The following is a 20,279-nucleotide window of genomic DNA, read 5'->3' on the forward strand; positions in this document are numbered from 1 at the left end:
TGACTTAGATCTATACTTGCTGGTAGAAGAGTGACAAATTGCTGTCATCATACCTGGATAAATCAGCTATAAAGCTGATACCTGTCCAATCAGAAAACTGATAGGTGCATGTCCATTGCACTGTTAAAGTTATGTAATTTGCATTGGGACATACTGGTGATTCAGGCCTACCTCTCCTAGCAGGGTATAGGTCTGCAGCTGTACTGCACTGGAACTGGTATTTGGAAGTCTCACTAAAATCAATGGCGCTCCCTTCCGAGTAAATAGAACGGCCTCTCAACATTTCAGAAATAGATCTCACTTTCAACCAATAACAGTTGGTAGAGCAACAGTAAGGAACTGTTTTTCAGACTGCTGAATAGTAGTTTTTCAGACTGCTGAATTACAACTGACTAAAGTTCTCACTATTGGCTATTTTAGCTTTGGCTGCCAAAAGTTGCAGTTGGAAAAATCACAAGTTTTCTATCCAATTCTAGGGAACTACAGAGAATTTTTATTTTGGTACCATTATGTCCTCTGCATTTTAATTACATTGCTTCACGCCCAAATGATGTATCTCATGTATATCCTGAGTGTATGTAAGCTAGCAGTTGAAACAGCAAGGAACTCTCTTGCTCTGATACGGATTTTTTCATTATCTTTTTTAGGAAGCAATGATATGTCCTTGTTTAGGTAGGCAGCACCATCTAATATTACTGCAATTATTGGCTAGTTTCACCGGCCCAAATGTACATAGACCAATCTCCAACCCTGTTAGCCTTCCATAAAGCTCTAAAAACCTGGCTATGCTGTTAAGCCTGGGGTACTACATGCCTCCCTGGCTATATTGCTAACAGGCCAGATATTTTGCTTGAGTATCCACTTCAAATTAGACGTTTTAATGTTTTTACTGTTCTAATGCTTTTTACTCTTTTTATTGTCTTAATATTTTATAAATTTTAACTGTAATATATGTTTTGAATTGTGAGCTGCTCCGAGTCATTTGCTGAGATGGGCGGCTATAGAAATCAAACAAATAAACTAACAAATAAATAACTAAACAAACAATCAAATAGACATAGACAGGCATGTACATGAATGCTCACACATAATAAGAATGCTTTTGGCCCACAGTAGTTAAAATTACCATATCTGTAATCTTCTGTCTTGGTTTTCATTTTCATATTGCAATATTCAGGTTCTTTGGTTACTCCATAAGCTGAATGATAATGCAAGAAAGGAATCAGGTACTGTTATAATAACGAGGGTAAGACATTAAGTGACGTTTCTTCGAAAGAGTTTCAAACATATGAATTAGGATATGCAAAATGGTTCAAACCTGAAACGATCCAAGTTCAAAATTATTCATGCATGAAACAAAACAGTTTTGGTTTGAGTATTGAAATAATGCAGGCTGGTTTCACGTTCAAGCATGAAATACAATACAACTGTTTGGAATGGAGTACTTTTCTTTGTTGTTTTGGTGATAGGATTGGAAGTTGTTTTGTCTCTTGCAGTCCTCTCTGGGTGGTACAGCAGGAAGTTATGCCCTTGTGTTATGGCAGTGGTTCTCAACCTTTTTAATGCCGCGACCCCCAACCGGTTGTAAGTCGAGGACTACTCAACTGGTGCAGCACCGTTTGCAGAATGGGACTTTTGGCGGGCTCAGCAGGGCAGAGACAGCCTGGACAATTCCTATTGGCTTTTGAAAGCCAATAGAATTAGACTCTATTCAAGAGAGTCTATTCTATTGGCTTTCAAAAGCCAATAGAACAAAAGGGAGTAGCACAGCTAAGGAAAAGGGGAAAAAAATGGTGGACTGCGTTGTTTGGCGACTCCCGTGAAATGGTCGTTCGACCCCAAATGGGGTCCCGACTCACAGGTTGAGAACCACTGAGTTATGGACCTAGACTGGGTGGAAGTCACCTGGAGATGGGAGTTTTGGAACAAAGAAGCAGGCATTTAAGAAATACTTAAATGCTGTGAGGGAACTGTTCTAGAGCTGGCTGTTCTCCTACGTCATTTCACAGCATAACTGCCTAGAACAGTGCAGTGTATCCATGCTGGCTAGGGAATTCTGGGAGTTAAAGTCCATATATCTTAAAGTTGGCAAGTTTGAAAAAGACTGGCCTAGAATGTAAATTACTGCTTGTTTTTTTTTCTTCATTTGTGTGCCAAAGAAACCCATTGTAAATACAAAACTATTAATATAGGATTGAGTTGACTGGATTGGCCTGTCTAATAAAATGTGTGTGTTTGTGTGTGTGTATTTACTGTGTCAGTTCTTTTGTCTGCTTGATTGTGGAGCTTCCAGAGTACCTTTAAGGCAGGGGTTCTCAACCTTGGCAACTTTAAGACTTGTGGACTTCAACTCCCAGAATTCCTCAGCCAGCTTTGCTGGGAGTTGAAGTCCACAAGTCTTAAAGTTGCCAAGGTTGAGAACCCCTGCTTTCAGGACTCACGACATTTGTAGAGGCATCCTGAGTCTCAACATCAATGGGCCCCACACAGGTTTAGCAAGCCATCCACATAGGATTTTTTTTTCCTCCTAAACATTTTCTATATACAGTATATGTATATGCTTTGTTTTGGTTAGTTGCATGAATGCTGACTCTTTTGGAGGTTTTGGAAAAACCGAAAAGGTTAACATTGGTTGGTTAGCTAATTGTGCTTTTGGTGTTTATCACTGCACTTTGTGCATCTTCATATGCCCTTTGTTTGTGCAGGCATCGGAGTGCATTTAAATATGCAAATGACTCTTGTTGATTGGCCTGCTAACCATAGGCTTAAAATAGCACTACAATCATGATTTTCGATACAAACAGTGATGGATTTTGTTGGAAAGGCATGTTTTATATTGTTTGTAATGATTTTGTATTATGTTTGGCCATAGCTTGTTTATTATAATTGGTTCACATAATTTTGGAAGGTGACAGAACTTGCAGGAGAGCTTGCAGGAGAGTACGCTGTGTGAACTCAACCAATTATATTTTAGTATAAACATGGTTAAGAAAAAGGTCACTTTGCACATTGTCTGACAAAGCCTTTGCTTTGGACACTTTAGTTTGAACTAGAACAAGATTATTATTGGCTAGGTTCACATAACGTGCTTAATTATGTTTTGTTTTATTCAAGATTTGTTGAACAAGACATGGTAGTTTGGTGCACAGATAATTCTAAACTATAAAGGTTAAAAAAAAGATAAAGGTTTCCCCCGTCCAGCCGTGTATGACTCTAGAGGGTAGTACTCATCTCTGTTTCTTAGCCAAGGGAGCCAATGTTGTCCAAAGACGCTTCCATAGTCATGTGGCCAGCATGACTACACGCCAAGGCGCATGGAACGCTGTTACCTTCTCACCAAAGTGGTACCTATTCATCTGCTTGTATTTGCATACTTTCTAAACTATAAAAACATTTTTACAATGATAGTGGCTAGGCTTGTATACCACACTGAGCTGGAAACAAACTATCTTCTAGTTTAGCAAAATCCATCAATCCATATATCTAGAATCCATAACTTTCAGGCCGAGAAAGAAAAACCAGAGAAGAGATATTCCTACTCCTTGTATCCCACTCACCACCTTAGAGTTTCCTGTGGTGGTATTTTTTTAATTCTCTCTCAGTTCTTTTAGCTCTCAGCTGGTGACTCTTCAGAGGGCAGTTGAAATTTAAGAAAGAACCGCCTGGCTGGTAATCCTACAAGTTATCCTGCTTGTATCGATTCAAAACTAGTGGTGCCCTTATCGTTCTATCCCATTTACTAATTATAGGCAGAATTTGCAAATTGTTGTAAATGCCAAAACTAAAGCAAAGGTGTTTAGCAAGAGGGGTAATAATTGTACAATAAGTATCATTGTAAGAGAAATAATAGCACTATGGAACGAGTGAAGGAGTTCAAACATTAGGGGGTCATCTTCCTTAGTATGAAAGAATCAATCAAACTATGTCATTGTTGAAGATCAAAGATTCCCAGTGTGGTCACTCAAATTGCTAGCTGTAGAGTTTTGTCCCCGAACCAGGAAAGCATTGAGCCTTTTGCTTTATGGCACATTGCCCTGCATGTGTAAGAAGATTTAGAATAAATTTATAAAAGCAACTGTTCTCTGATATTCTGTCTGGATTTGCATAAAAAAGTGTGTCTGTTAGCTAGACTTCATGACACTGATAGTTTTAGAAGGCAGGTATACAGGTAGTCACTGATTTACAACCACAATTGAGCCCAAAATTTATGTTGCTAAGTGAAACATTTGTTAAGTGAGTTTTGCCCCATTTTACGACCTGTCTTTCCACAATTGTTAAGTGAACCACTGCAGATGTTAATTTAGTAACACGGTTGTTCAGTGAATCTGGCTTCCCCATTGACATTGCTTGTCAGCAGGTCGCAAAAGGGGATCATATGACCCCGGGGTGCTGCGACTGTCATAAATATGAACCAGTTGCCAAGCATCTGAATTTTGATCATGTGACCCTGGGGATGCTGCAATGTTTATAAAATCTGCATCTCCTGCTTTGTGACAAGTGTCTTAATAAATAAGTAAAATTTAATAAATAATATTCTTGCACTTGGAAATTGATCTTTTCTCCTATAGGTGCACATTGGAGAAACTGAATAAACTATATGGAAAGTTCTCTTACCCACACAATGTTCATCGTCAAGTTGGTTCTCCCCTGGAAGAAAAGGATAGGCCCAAGATTAAGTGACGGTAGTCTCTCAGCTCTATTCTTGCTTCAACAAACACGCAAGAAACTCTGGAGTTAAACCAATATTTCAGTCTAAGGTCAGAAAGATGGAAGGCTAGCATAGCTTAATCCTAGCCAGCTATTTCCCTTATATTTGGTATAAGATCAAAGAGTATTTTAAAACTACTAGAGAGCATTTCTGCAAGGCTGCTGTGGGCAGCGCCATCTTGAGGCTAACTTTACTTCCACGGCACTGTCTTATGCTTAAAGAATATCTACCCATGTAGTAGGGCTGAATTGCCATTATCCTTCTCATCTTCTCATCTTTCTCATTTCTCATCTTCTCATCTTTCCTAGTACCTTCTCCTATTGGTATCTTATGATTTATGATCTATGACTTCTTATCACTTTGTTGCTTGTATATACACTGAGAGCTTATGCACCAGAGACAAAATTCCTTGCGTGTCCAGTCACGCTTGGCCTATTCCTAAATAGTATTTTTGGTAGCAAACCAAATAATTGATCTTAATGATGGCTCTGCAAGACAGGTGCACCAACATCCACCTAAAAGGTTGTTTCTGCCCTCAAAGACAAGGAGAGGGCTGTTTCAAATACTCAAACATATTTCCTTCTTCTTATTCATTTGCAAGAAATAGATTTTATGGCAATAGTAAAATGTTGACAGTTACCAGTATCATCATATGCAGTGGAAATATTAGCTGCTTTCAATTTCCCTGCAAAAAAAGAAAAAGAAAGAAAAAGAAGTTCCAGTTGTAGAAACAATGGGTTCAAGTAAACAATGGGTTTTTTCCCTCTGTGGTAAAACTATATTCTTCGTGTTAGATTACTGCAATGTAGTCTGCTTAGGACTGCCCCTGAAGATCATCCAGAAGTTGCAATTGATCCAGAATGCAGCCGCACAGGTAATTAAGGGCATACCATGTACAATATTATTTAAGGAGCTGGTGATCACCTACAAAGCCCTATGTGGCACAAGATTGATGTTTGTGAAACCACCTCTCTCCAGCTGTATTGTCCCATCCCAGATGCTATTCTTGAGAGGAGTCTATGTCCTCTCTTTCAATCAAGTCATCTGGATAGACCTAGGAAATGTGCCTTTTCTGTAGTGGTACCTGCCTTTTGTAAAAATCACCCCCCCCCAAAAAAATGGCTGGTTCTAACTCTGATAGCCTTTCAGAAGTCAGAAAAGCCTGTCTTTTCCTCTATCGTTTAGTTCAGTATATTAGATATACTTGTCTTGGGAGGTGACATTATGTATTTGATTACCATTTTCATTTTCATTTTCATTTATTTTTTAATGCCACATTAACTGCCCAAAGTTTCTTTGGTGAGTTGAGTGGCCATATAAATGAAATAAAATGAAACAATGTAATGAACTCCAATGAAATCCTGGATTCCCAGCTGAAAACCAGAGGTGCTCAGTCTGAGTCTTCAAGGCCCTATGCAATCTCTTGAAGTTTTGAGTGTAGTAGCTGGTTAAACTCCAAAATTTAATTTCTTCCTTAAATTACACTAGTAGTTAAACCTATTTATGATATACCATACCATCAAGGAGCCCTGGTGGTACAGTGGTTAGAATGCAGTATTGCAGGCAAAATCTCTGCCCACAGCCTGGAGTTCGATCCTGACAGGGCTCAAGGTTGATTCAGCCTTCCATCCTTCCGAGGTCAGTAAAACGAGGACCTAGATTGTTGGGGGCAATTATGCTGATATTTGTGAACCAGCCAGAGAGTGCTGTAAAGCACCCTGAAGTAGTATATAAGTCTAAGTGCTAATGCTATTGCTATTTAATTAAATGGAGTTAGATGCCTATAGATGTGAGGACCTTCTCCAACATATGGTTCCCCTATAGGGCTTTATAGTGATCACCAGCATCTTGAATTGCACCTGGAAACCCACTGGAAGGCAGAGCAGCTCACAAAACAATCATGTTGCCTGAGCATATTATAATTATGTGCACTAAATTTAGTTCTAATTTAATTGAAAAGTAAAGGAAATTAGCTTGTGAGGAGCAGTTTGCAAGTATTATACTCTATTCCAAGGGTGTCAAACTGCCAGCCTGCGGGACGGACGTGTCACCTGGAAGCCGCGCCCACCCCACTGCCGGCAATGGCAAAACTGTTCTGATATGTTGCGCAATGTCATGTGATGTCGCTAGTTTGACATGTCTGCTCTATTCTCTAAATTTGTAGGATATGAAATAGTTCTGACAAAAGGGGTGTAGCTATAAACTGAGCCCAGCCAATACTCACTTGCCTTACACCAAGGAAGGATCAATAGTCGAATTGTCACAACTGCTGCAATCAATAGCAGCAGGAGAATGAGAGGAGGCACAATGAAAACAGCTAGATTGTTACTTTCTGTTGTCAGAAGGAGAAAAACAATCATATTAATGGATATCTATCTTTAAGTATGATGGTGTTTTAAATAAATTAAACAGCAATGCCTTGGATCCTAAAACTGATATTCCACCAATTACTACTTATTAATCTGGTTTTGTGTAGTGGTTATGGCATCAGGTTAGAAACCAGGAGATGACTGAGCTTGGGCCAGTCATCTCTCTCAGACCTAGGAAAGAGGCAATGGCAAACCACTACTGAAAAACTTTGCTAAAAAAACCCTGCAGCGACTTGTCCAGATTGTTTCTGAGAATTGGACACAATTGAACAAAATAAAAAAAATATCCATGGACAGCAGCAATTTCCATCAATTTTCTCCTCTGTCTGAAGACTTTCCCTCCTTGTTATTCCCAAGTAGATGCTCAATTCTCAGGAGCAAGATTTAAAGAGATATGGGGTGCAGAGAAAGAGGGACAAACTATCCAGCAAAATTCCACTTATTTAGCCCAACTAAAAATTCCTGAACCTAAGCAAAATTCTGCTCTATTCATAAAAGGAGCAAAATCAGTGGCTGGGCAAACATATTATACTAAGAATCTTGACCTGTTTTAATAGCACGCTGTAAATCAAGATTTAGAACCATACTGGACTGTCTCAGTATGTATTCCATTAAGCGGAAGTAAAAAATACACGGTGGCTTAAGGCAGAAGTTTTCAAATGTTGTGGTACTATGACCCCTTAATAGTATACAGAATCTGTGCAACCTCATAAATAAATCAATTTATTTCACTGGGATTAGATTCAAACAAAAAATAAACATACCAATGACTTGTAATGAGCCATAGTCTAGAAAATAAAATAAATTATGTTTAACGGGGAGGAAGAACCTGGATCCTTGTTTTGTTTCTTTTCTGGCATTTACAATGTAGAATTCTACAAAGTAATGTTTTTCTAATAGAAAATGTGAGGGCCCCACTAATGTTCCTTATAGTTGTTTGTAAGAGTCATTGAGATAAAAGATAAATACAGGCAGAAACTGACTCTAACATTGATTTTTGATGAAGTATTATGATTGGTCTGGTTACTATTCTCCCCTCAGTTCGTTATTGTGTGTTGTTATTTTTACTCAGTAAAATCAGAAAAAAAGCTAGAAATGGATATTTCCTTTGTCTAGGCTACTATGAGCACCAGACTAAACACAGTCTTCCCCTTTTGGAATATGGTTTCTAGGACTAACACAGAAACCGACAACAAGCCTTGTTCAGTGTAAAGCATAAATATTTAAATTGTGGTTAGCAGTTGGGGCACAAATGGATGGAATAGAAAGGAGTGTTTCTATAAAGTTTTCTCACTGTGCTTTTTTTTTTTAAATCTATATTCACTACTTTTTTATATTTTAATGATATATATTGTCCATAGAAGAGAATATTTGTGGCTCTCTGAACTGTGGAGTCCTTGGTGCCTCTGAGCTTGGTTATTTTCTTGCAGATGTTTCATTATCAACTAGGTAACATCATCATATAATAGGCTGGGCAATTGGATGGTGAAATGTCTGCAAGAAAACACCATGGTCAAAGAGCACCAAGGAGCCTATATATTATTATATTATGTTGCATTGTTCATCATTATTCTTTTTCTTGCTTTCTTTCATATTCTACTATTATATAACAATAAATAAAATATTTATTATACTTTTAAAAAAAATACTATCTCTCCTTCAAAGCTATGAAAAATCTAATTTCTTCCTAGGCTATGAATGGAAAATCTGAAATAATGTAGACCTTGCTTAGTTACAACTGTTGGAAGTCAGCACCCACCCACCTACCCTTCTAGAGAAGGAAATATTTTGGGGGAATATTAAAAAGACAGAATATTATATTTCCCCCAAGTAATAATACGGTAGAAAAATCTTAGAAACCAGCCCCCTGAGTCTCCCTGCCCCAAGTAGGAACTCAGGAAACCACCTTTTAGAAATGCAGATTTGATAATCCTATTCAGAAAGACTGGAGCCAGGAACCCTGGAGCTGATTAGAAAGACAAAGACCCCTAATATCTACATCCCTCACCCAAAATCTAAAGACATGACCTTTAGGACATTATAGCAGTGGTTCTCAACCTGTGGGTCGGGACCCCATTTGGGGTCGAATGACCATTTCACGGGGGTCGCCAAACAAGGCTGTCCGCCATTTTTTCCCCCTTTTCTTTGGACACGTCCCTGGCACCCGGTGATGTATAAGTGGTTGGGGGTCACCACAACATGGGGAACTGTATTATGGGGTCACGGCATTAGAAAGGTTGAGAACCACTGCATTATAGGATTAACCCACCACTATTAGAATACCAAAAGGGCACACTGAACCTCAGGTCAAAGTTCATTGCCCAGGAACAGAAACAACTCCAAATACAAAAGCCCAAGAAGGTATAAAAACCCACTGCTTCCAGCTCCATTTTGTCAGCCACCCCAGAAACATGCTACTGTCACTGAAGTTTCTGGCAACTAAATAAACAAGAACCTTCTTTCTAAAGCAGTCTCCATTTTGTTTATTCCTGGCTTGGACTGGACCCTGGTGAAGATTTTCTTTCAACACAACTTTAGTATTCTTCACTGAACAATCTTTTTATCTGCTTCAGACTCTCTTCACTTGGCTAGGAGATATTCCCAGTACTGTTATATCTCATTCCCTCTGCCTTTTCCATATATTTTCCTATTTATGGAGAAAATGTAGTCTAGATTCTAGAGCCTTGATACAGCTATAATGACAGAGATACTAATCAGGTGGAAGGACTTAAACATTTCCCCATTTCTTTGAGAATAAGTATTAAGAGCACACAAAAAAAACCTAAAACAAAGAAACATCCCAAAAGCTGCCTCTAAAAACATACTTGTGGTCTTAATAAGGCCTTCCTATTGGAAAATACACATACCTCTTAATGTAAAGTTGAAACCTAGGCTATATGCTACTATATTTCTGTACTCAGCTTTGCACTTATATGGACCCAGTTGACTGCTGGAATGGATTGTAATGTTAAATACAACTTTTTCTTCCTTCATGCTCTGTGGTGCAGGTCCTTGTACTCTTATTTTGTTTAAAAACAAGACGTAATTAATTGGCAGACAATCTGTCTCCCAGTAGCACACCAATGTCACTTTTCCTCCAATTGTGATTTCTGGTATGGGACTGTAGATTTTGATAACCTTCGCGACCTTTGAGCAATTCTGAGGCGATTCTGTAATATAAATTGAATACTGATTATCAAACAATTCACACTACATTAACTTCAGTAGCACTGACTCTTCAGCACATCCTCATAAGGTCCTGGCCACAAAGGGAAGCAGTGTATAAATTAAGAAATACAAATCCCCTCTCTGCCCTATTTATCTCTCATTGTGTCTGCTGTTATCCAAGATGGTTGTCTTCTGAACCCATCTGCTGTCTCAGCTGATGGGAAATAATGAGCTAGGAGCTTTGCTTTGCTATCCTCCCATGAAAATCCACTAATATATGTTTCTGTTAGCAGCACAACAATTGTTTTATTAGAGTTACTGCTACCACTTTACATTAGCTGAACTTAGGCCAATGAACTTTTCTGCAGCTACTGGATAAACAAACAAACAAAAAACAAACAAACCCACAATCCATAAAGAAACAAATCCATAATCCAGGGATAAACAACAATAATTAAAGCCCTCTGAAAAAAATGTTGTTGTTTTGCTGTCAAATGAGATTTGTTGTATAGTTTTCATTTCTGAATGATTTCTGGAAGTAGATCTTTCTGCTTTTCATTCCAAATATTCTCCTTCTCCAAAAGAATATGAACCTGTGTTGAAAATTTTTAAAAACAGAGACAGATTTCTGTATTGGAAAGGGAAATCCATGTGATAAGCAGTTTTAATTTCCAGCTATATTCCAACTGATTTTTTTTAAAAACCCACATCATATTTTTTCATAAAGACTACTGAAGATTGATATTGCTCATTATTGTAAGGAATTTTTTAAAAAATTCTTTCTCTGATGCAGACCCTGTAAAGACATAATTTCATCTTGAACATCTTTATTTGCTTTCAGCAATGCTCCAACATCTATGATGTTAATCATCAGAATTTTCAATAAGAGTGATTTGTTTTATGTGTGAAGAAATTGCTAGCACTTTTAGCTCTGAAAGTTTCTGATCTAGAAAATCAAACTTTTATCTCTAGGAGCTCTGTTTTTCTTCACTATTGCTTTTTTTATCAGCATTCTGCTGTCAAAGATAATATCATGAGCAAGAGTAACTAGATTAATACACCCTACTTAACTTATTTTAAAAGTAGTTTCTCTTTTTTGTCAGAATAAAAAAAATACATTCTGCTTTGGCTGTTCTTCAACGCTAACCTTAGCTTTGAGAAGCTTTCCACATCAGAGGCAATAGAAGGTTTGTGTGATTCGGCTTCCGGTTCTGGGTCGCAGCACTGCGGTTGTGCAGAGAGACTCGTCTCTTCGCCAGCCGAGTTTCCCCCGCCGGTAGACCCTTGATTGGGTCGAAAGTCACCCTGGAGGAGCAACCACTGTTGAGGAGGCTACCTGTCTGACTGCAGGGGGGGGCGGTGCCCTCTGCAGTCCAAGCGAGCTCCTTTGGGTCGACGGATTAAAGATCGGTCAGTAAAATGGCAGATCACTTAGCTGCACCAGCCGTAAGCCACAAAAACATCTAAGCGAAATAGAACCACCATGGAAGATTCGGTGAGACCTTTCCTTGCCTCTCCCTTTCCTATTTATTCCTGTGAAAAGCCTTTGGAATTATTTCCCTATCTTTTTAAAGTGGCGATGGGGGAAGAAAATCCTTGGAATAAAAGAAAAATTAACTTCAACTTTTCCAATGGTTGACTTTATTTTTGAATATTTGGAGGTCCTAAAATCCCTGTTATAGAAACTTAATATACTAGCAATTTGGAGAATTTTGTTTTTCCCCCCTACTTTCTACTATTTTTATAGCTAAAGAAAAGAAGGTTATTGGTAGGGCAATATTGGAAGAAGGAGTGTTTGCCTACTATAGAAGAATGGACGCTTAAAGTGTCAAATTTAGCAGAAATGGCGAAAATTTCTGCTTACTTGAAGGATCATTCACAAGAAAGATACATTTCGGTCTGGAAAAGATAGATAGATTATATTCAGAATAAATATGGGACTAAAAAGTTCCATCTAATTTATGAGTAAATTTTAGAGTATTATTATTATTAATAGTTTATTATAGTAGAATTTTTATTAGTTTTATTATTATTTTTAGTATTAGTATTGTTAACAATTTGGATATTGTATTGTTTAATAATATCGACTTGTTTGTATTATGTTTATTTTTAATTTGTTTATACCTATGTTAAAGGGGAGTTAAAGCGCATTATGGACTTGGTTATTTATATAGTTGATTAATGTTAGTTAGAATTTGATTATTATATTTGTAACCCTGTACTCAGCTCTGGGAAGTGGGGGGCGGAGAGGGGGGTTTAGGGTGGGTGGGGTTTGGGGTGTATACTGTAATTTTTATAAAACTTTTCAATAAAAAAAAGAAAAGAAGGAAAAAAGGAAAAGAGGAAAGAAATTATTTTTATTGGGGGTCCTCTGGGGACATCTTGTGGTGAACTTATTTACTGCAATTGTTATTTCCTCTCTTTGGACTCTGATCCTGACTTTGACCTTCAAATAATCTCAAAAGGGAAAGATAAAGAAGTTGTACAGCTGGGTGGAAGCGGATATTGATTGATTGTTATTAAAGATAGCCTCCACCAAAAGAATAATGGCTTTATATATTACTGAAATGGAGGAATTCTGTAGAGATTTCAATTACAAGTATATATTGGACAAAATTCTTGAAAATACTGAACTAATAATTGCCTATACAAAAGAGATTATCTTTCAATGACAAATTAAAGCACAAAGTGTAAGTGAGCACTTTGCAGGCCAAGAAACAGCAGAAGAGGTATATACTCAAGAGACCCGTTCTCAACTTTACTGAGATGGAGGAACTAAACTTACATCAGGACTTTCAATCTACACTGGAAAAAATCTTTGATGCTACTGAACAAATGACTTTTAGCACAGAAACTAAGAATGTTACCCCAAAAGGGCAGGCTGATGTCCAGACTCCAACTGATTACCTGACAGATAAAAAACCAATAGGAGGAGAATAAAATAACATTAAAGAGGACTCTGCATTATTTTATAGACAATCTATTGAGACTTTGGATGACTCAAAAGTGACTGTAATTAAACTAGATGCAACTTCAGAAAAGATGAAGATTGATGTCCAACTACGAGCTATTGAGAATCGCTACAACTTTTTCACTAGCCTATTAAAATGGATAATGGGAGATTCTCCCCTGACTTACACGTTACGGCAAGAAATGGAGGGAGTTTTATTTGCGGACTTAGAGGCCTTACTATGGAAACCCATTTGGAACAGAAAGAAAGCTAGAATAAGATATATGGAATTTAAGATTATACTTATGGGTTACAATGGCTTTATAGAGATGTGGATTGATTTGGATTTGGATTTTTAAAAGGTGTTTTTAGGATAAGATTTAGAATTTAATATTGAAATATAGTAAGAATATATTCTTCAGAATAATAGATCTTCCTTCTTTTCTCTTTCTTTTTCTTGGTTTGTTTTTGCTTCTTTTTATTATTTTTTTTCTATTTTCCTATGCTTTTTTATTATTAGACATGATAGCTAATTTGTGGAGCTATAATGATAAAAAGATTCTAATGATGGAAGAGATGAAATTAATAAATGAAGAATTACTGAATAAGAAATAAAATATAGTTGAGAAATGTAAAAATGTAATTATGGAAATAATATACTTAAATAAGAGAAATTACGGGCACCCAAATTGTAAATAATATCTTTGCTTAAGGCTAAATTAGATATGGTATTTGGAAATTAATAAACCTAAAAACAAGGTTTGATTTACATTGATGAAATGTTGCTGATAACTTCTATTGATTAATTGAATTCTTATTTAGGAATGTGTTAATGAATTAATTTTACTTAGAAATGTATTAGCTTGATTATATTATTCTAATTGTTAGAGAGGGAAATTTTAAGGAGCATTACTTGAGCCATATATGTATGATGTTATTGTACTTAACTGATTACCCTATCTCCACGTTGTTTCTTAAGCATTCTGGTGTAAAAATGGAAAAATCAATAAAATTGTTTGGAAAAAAAAAGAAGGTTTGTGTGATTCCTGCTTTCTCTGTTTTTCGACATTGGATACATTATCACAGGGCAGTAATACAGATGGAGGAATTTTCACAGAGCCCATAAGCACTAGAGCACTCCAAAGCTCTCCGTTGTTGGAGGTCTGAGATCTAAATGAGAGCCTCCATACCAAATTGGAAATCTGGGGACTTCTAAAGTTGGAATGGTGACCCTCATAGCTCTCTTCCCCATCACGGCCTCCAGTCTTATTTTTCAAGCAGCCTGCATGTTGATGTGTGTTGGTATAACTTTCATTCAAGCTCCTCCCACTTGATTTTACTTACACATTGAGTTGTATATGTGTGATGGTCTTTATAAAATCTACTTGGTGCTCTGTATGGAGCTGCCCTTGAAGAGTTTTCGTAAACATCACCTGGTGCAAAATGCAACGGAATGAACAAGGGGTGTGTGTGTGTGTGTGTATGTGTGTGTGTGGTAGAACACGTGTTACATCTCTGCTTTGCAGACTGAACTAGTTACCAATCTCTTTCCAGATCCAATTCAAAGTGCTAGTGTGGATCTTTAAAACCCTTCATGGCATAGGACTGGGTTACTTAAAAGATCCTTCCATTTCCTACCAGTCAGTTAGAACAAAAGACACTTCTTGGATGAGATGTGAAATGGTTTCAAAGAAAGCACCAAGAAAGTCCATTTGCCTTTTAGAAAAAACACCTGTGGGACAACCAGGACCGAGACCAGGGGTAGGCAACCTTGGCTCTTTTATGACTTGTGGACTTCAACTCCCAGAATTCCTGAGCCAGCCATGCTGAGGGGAAAGGGAGAGTTTCCAAGCTGAGCCAAGCTGGCTCAGGAATTCTGGGAGTTGGTCCATGAGTCATAAAAGAGCCAAGGTTGCCTACCCCTGACCTAGATGGTCGAGAATCTCCACAGACATCAATTTTAACTATGTCATCATAGCTATTTATTGTGTGCTGGATATCAAAAGGGAGTAATTGAACATCATGAGTATTCTGATCAATAACCATAATGAGATTTTGCCATTATCCTAATATAAAATTACAGATATTATAATCTTGGTACCATGGATGGGGTTCATATTTCATGTGAAACCATTGTTTGTTAATTGTGGCTTGTTGAGTTATTGCTGATAGGTGATTTACAATTAATATTGTGAATTGTAATATTGAAAATAAATACAGTAGTCCTTGACTTACAAACACTTCATTTAGTGACCATTCGGAGTTACAACGGCACTGAAAAAAGTGACTTATGACCATTTTTCACACTTACGACCGTTGCACCATCCCCATGGTCATGTGATCAAAATTCGGATGCTTGGCAACCAATTCATATTTATGATGGTTGCAGTGTCCCTTAGTCCTATGATCACCTTTTGCGATCTTTTGACAAGCAAAGTCAATGGGGAAGCCAGATTCACTTAATAACCACGTCACTAACTTAATAACTGTGACGATTCACTTAACAACCTTTCAAGATTGTGAAATAGGACAAAACTCACTTAACAAATGTCTCACTTGGCAACATAAATCTTGGGCTCAATTGTGGTCACAAGTAGAGGACTGCCTGTAATGCAAGGTTATAGCCCATGAGGTAAATAAGCCAAATTGCTCGGAATGGCAACGGCTGACTTTGGTTCTTGCTCTTCTCTTGGCAACCAGTAGCAGGCTGAATCTCAATATAGTCATTTATATTCTTGTCCTTTGTGAATTTTCTCAACTTTGAATAACATCTAACAGTATGATTATCCATAGGCAGTAAATGTTAGTAATTTCAGTAAAGTAAGATTCAGTAAAGTCGATTTGCAGCAAGGAAGGAGAGATACCCTTCTCCAACTCAGAGAAGTGACATCAGTTTTTAGGAGTGGTTCAGAATATATATACCAAATAAGAATAAAAATGCAATGATAAACGTATATTCTGCAATCTGAGCACAGAAGACACACAAAATCCTCAGCCATTCTGCCATCCTAACATACAACCAGATTTCCAAGGTGACTTAACAATTAAAACTTTCCTGTAAGTTACATTTTTCTTTTAAAATTTGATATATATTTTAATTATGTTTGAACAGATGGTTCTCAGCAGAGATGCTTTAGCATACATCACAACCAAGTTGATGAAGTGATGGCCTTAATGGAAAAATATTAGATTAACAATAGAAAATATAAATATAACATATAATAAATATACGTCTAGAATTTCAAGGAGAAACTTACGAGAGTTAGCTCTATTATCCTCATTAACACCATCATGCTCCTTCGAATTTCGCACCCCTAAATGGACTGAAATTAAGAATAATTAACATCGAGTGACATTAAACAAATTAAACTATTGTTAAAAGTAAAGCAATCCTTACACAATGCTAACAAGAGATACAGAAATCCTAATCTTTCAGTCATCTTAAAACAAGAGTGAAGGAGCTGTTTCCTCTTTCATGCAAAGCACTGGTTAGGCCAGTGAAGCTTTGTCTGAAGAGGAAGTTTATGCAAATAAATGGGTGGAAATGACTAGAATGAAAAGTTACAAAAATTGTTTAAAAAAGTGTGATGATGCTTCTCTATACTAGTTTCTGTTTATGCTTAATTTGCTATTCTTAGGAAAAAAATATTTTGTAATTGGAAAGCAAGTATGGGGTGAGTTTATATCATTACTGCACATCAAACATTGAGAAAGTCACCAGAAAACTCCATTACAAAACTGTTTGCATGCTTGGAGGAAAAAGAACAATAAGATGAAAAGTGAAAATGACACATTAATCTGGAAGAAAAAAAACCAGAGAAGTGGAGGAACACATTCCTAAGTATAAGATGGGGATCGAAACCTATGGCTCAACTGTAGTGATAATATTTATTCAATTTTAATATCATCCTTATTTTTATTCATCCCAAGGCAGCAGCCACATCTAATACGTCTTATCTCCTAATTTCCCCACAACAACAACCCTGTGAGGTGGGTTGGGCTGAGAGAACGTGACTGGCCCAAAGTCACCCAATTGACTTTTATCGCTAAAGTGGGTTTAGAACTCACAATAGTAGTAGTAGTAGTAGTAGTAGTAGTAATAATAATAATAATAATAATAATAATAATAATAATAATAATAATAATATAAGTTGGAAGGGATCTTGGAGGTCATCTAGTCCAACCCCCTGCTCAGGCAGAAAACCCTATACATTTCAGACAAATGGCTGTCCAGTCTCTTCTTAAAAACTTCCAGTTTTGGAGCATTCACCGCTTCTGGAGCCAGGTTGTTTCACTGGTTAATTGTTCTAACTGTCAGGAAATTTCTCCTTAGTTCTAGGTTGCTTCTCTCCTTGATTAGTTTCCATCCATTACTTCTTGTCCTGCCTTCCGGTGCTTTGGAAAATAGCTTGACTCCCTCTTCTTTGTGGCAGCCCCTGAGATATTGGAACACTGCTATCATGTCCCCCCTCGTCCATCTCTTCATTAAATTAGACATACCCAATTCCAGCAGCCTTTCCTTATATGTTTTAGCCTCCAGTCCCCTGACCATCTTTGATGCTCTTCTCTGTATTCTTTCTAGAGTCTCAACATCTTTTTTACATCGTGGTGACCAAAACTGGATGTAGTATTCCAAGTGTGGCCTTATCAAGGCATTGTAAAGTGGTATTAACACTTCATGTAATCTTGATTCTATCCCTCTGTTAACGCAGCCTAGCACTGTGTTGGCTTTTTTGGCAGCTGCAGCACACTGCTGGCTCATATTTAAGTGATTGCCCACTAGGACTCCGAGATCCCTCTCACAGTTGCTATTATTGAGCAAGGTACCACCTATATTATACCTGTGCATTTGGTTTTTCTTGCCTAAATGTAGAACCTTGATTTTTTCACCATCGAATTTCATTTTGTTAGATAATACCCAATGTTCAAGTCAGTCCACGTCCTCCTGTATCTTAAGCCTGTCTTCTGGAGTGTTGGCTATTCCTGCCAGTTTGGTGTCGTCTGCAAATTTGATGAGTTCCCCATCTATCCCCTCATCCAAATCGTTGATGAAGATGTTGAAGAGCACTGGGCCTAGAACAGAGCCCTGGGGCACCCCACTACACACTTTCCTCCATGTAGATGCAGTTCCATTGAGGACCACATGCTGAGTATGGCCAGTCAGCCAGCTACGAATCCATCTGGTGGTGATGCTGTCTAACCCACTTTTTTCTATCTTATCGAGTAGTAGGTTGTAGTCTACTTTATCAAATGTCTTACTGAAGTCCAAATAAATTATATCCACAGCATTCCTCTGATCCACTAATTTTGTCACTTGGTCAAAGAATGAAATAAGGTTTGTCTGGCATGATCTGTTTTTGACAAACCCATGTTGGCTTTTAGTAGTGATTGTGTTTGCCTCTAGGTGTTCACTGATTCATTGTTTGATTATCTTTTCCAGAATCTTCCCAGGTATTTTGAAAACCCTCCACAAAAGGTCGTGTAAGCTTATCCATCTGGAAAAGTTTACAAAATGATTCTGAAAGCTCTCAAGAGTTCATTAATCCACAATTAGAGACAAAATCTTGAAAGGGAGATGAGACAATAGTGCCTTTTTCATGTAGCTAGAAGAGTGAAACTACGTACAGTTATTTAATCCAGGGGTCTCCAAACTTGGCCACTTTAAGACTTGTGGGCTTCAATTCCCAGAATCCCCAGCCAGCAAGAGTTGATGTCAAGTCATCGAGTTGCCAAGTTTGGAGAGCCCTGATTTAATCTAATAGGCAGGGCAAGTCCATGTGCTGCCAATTTGAGGCAGCAGAAGACAATAGCTCAGGTTTCTACCCATCCCCTCCATAAACCATTTTTTTGTATAAGTTGCAGTAGCAGAATTCACACAAGATCTTACAATAAAAACAAACAAGTCACAGTTTACTGTAATTTAGGGTGTGGAGTTTTAAATTTGGGGGGTGGGGTGGGGGAACATCTTTGAAAATTTGAGAATATGTATGGGCATGGTCACAGAATGACTATGTTGCCTTCTGGCATCTCATCTTATGGGTTTTTTTGGGGGGGAAAATTATATAATATTGATTATAAATTAAATTAGCTTAAGAAGAAATGACTTTTTCCCTGTCACACAAAGATGCTTTTAAAGTCATTATTCAAGAAGTTCAGTCACAGTTGAATTGCATGAAAATTTAATTTTTGTCAGAGGTGCAACCTTCCCTGTAAGACCCAAAGCAAAACTTAGTTCCTGAGTTTACATTCATAAAATCAGTCTTTTGTGGAGCAGTAGAAGACCTGGTCTAGACAAGATCAGCTGGTTTGTGGTGGCTGTTTCCACTAGATGGTGCCATTATGCAGTGCACAATTGTCTGACGTGTATCTTGGCAACCCAGAATGATGTTTCTTGCTTATGTTTTTAAGCATGGGCACCTTTTCACAAAAACATCAGGTGGATATTACGGACATTCTGCTCCAGCAAGGCAGGAGGAGAAGAAGGATAAATGAGAGTCAATATTGGATTCTTAGGATTTGTTGTCACAAACAGTAATATATACATTAAAAAGTTTAGAGTTCTAAACATCACTACAATTATTGAAGTTCATTGGTTTATTTAGAAAGTAAAATGCAGATCCAAAAAATGCTAATAAATATACTTTATAATCCGGTTGCATATCTGAGATATTTTTTCATAATTCTCAGAAAATTAGAAGGCGTGCAAATATGGCAGTTCTTAAGCAATGTACAATGTTCAGGATTTCTGGGAGAGTTCAGAGTAAAGAAAGAGGGAAAGGGATCTATTTTCTTAGCGATTTTTGCTCTCGTAACTGGATCTCCTCCAGTTATGAGGATTGCAGTCCAAACACAGCTGGAGAAGAGACAGGTTAGACCAGTGTTTCTCAGCATGTGATGGATGTAGGGAGGAGCTGCATCTCCAGGAGGGAGGGGCTGCATTCCAGAGGAGTAAGAGGCAACTCAGTTTAGATGTTGTATGTGAGAGAAAGAGGGTGAAGACAGTGCCTCCCTAATAGTTCACAAAGTATATTGTAGATGCAGATAATAGAGTCCTCAGCCTGGCAAGATTTTATCTATAGGTGTG

The 20,279-nt window shown here is 37.6% G+C and overlaps 1 protein-coding gene across 1 annotated transcript in view; it reads right to left on the reverse strand.

The window, feature by feature from the left end:
* Positions 1 to 20,279, reverse strand: part of MILR1 (mast cell immunoglobulin like receptor 1) — a 29,871-nt gene that overhangs the window by 1,792 nt on the left and 7,800 nt on the right. Inside the window, exons 3-8 of the mRNA XM_039326795.1 lie at positions 16,453 to 16,518; positions 9,945 to 10,247; positions 6,933 to 7,040; positions 5,349 to 5,393; positions 4,615 to 4,647; positions 1,127 to 1,198 (exon numbers count right to left, since the gene is read on the reverse strand). Of these exons, the coding sequence (XP_039182729.1) occupies positions 1,127 to 1,198; positions 4,615 to 4,647; positions 5,349 to 5,393; positions 6,933 to 7,040; positions 9,945 to 10,247; positions 16,453 to 16,518 (627 nt within the window). The remainder of the gene's footprint in view (positions 1 to 1,126; positions 1,199 to 4,614; positions 4,648 to 5,348; positions 5,394 to 6,932; positions 7,041 to 9,944; positions 10,248 to 16,452; positions 16,519 to 20,279) is intronic.

Source organism: Crotalus tigris, unplaced genomic scaffold (assembly GCF_016545835.1).
Source record: "Crotalus tigris isolate CLP2741 ecotype Arizona unplaced genomic scaffold, ASM1654583v1 scf7180000024345.2110221, whole genome shotgun sequence".
NCBI classification, from domain to species: domain Eukaryota; kingdom Metazoa; phylum Chordata; class Lepidosauria; order Squamata; family Viperidae; genus Crotalus; species Crotalus tigris.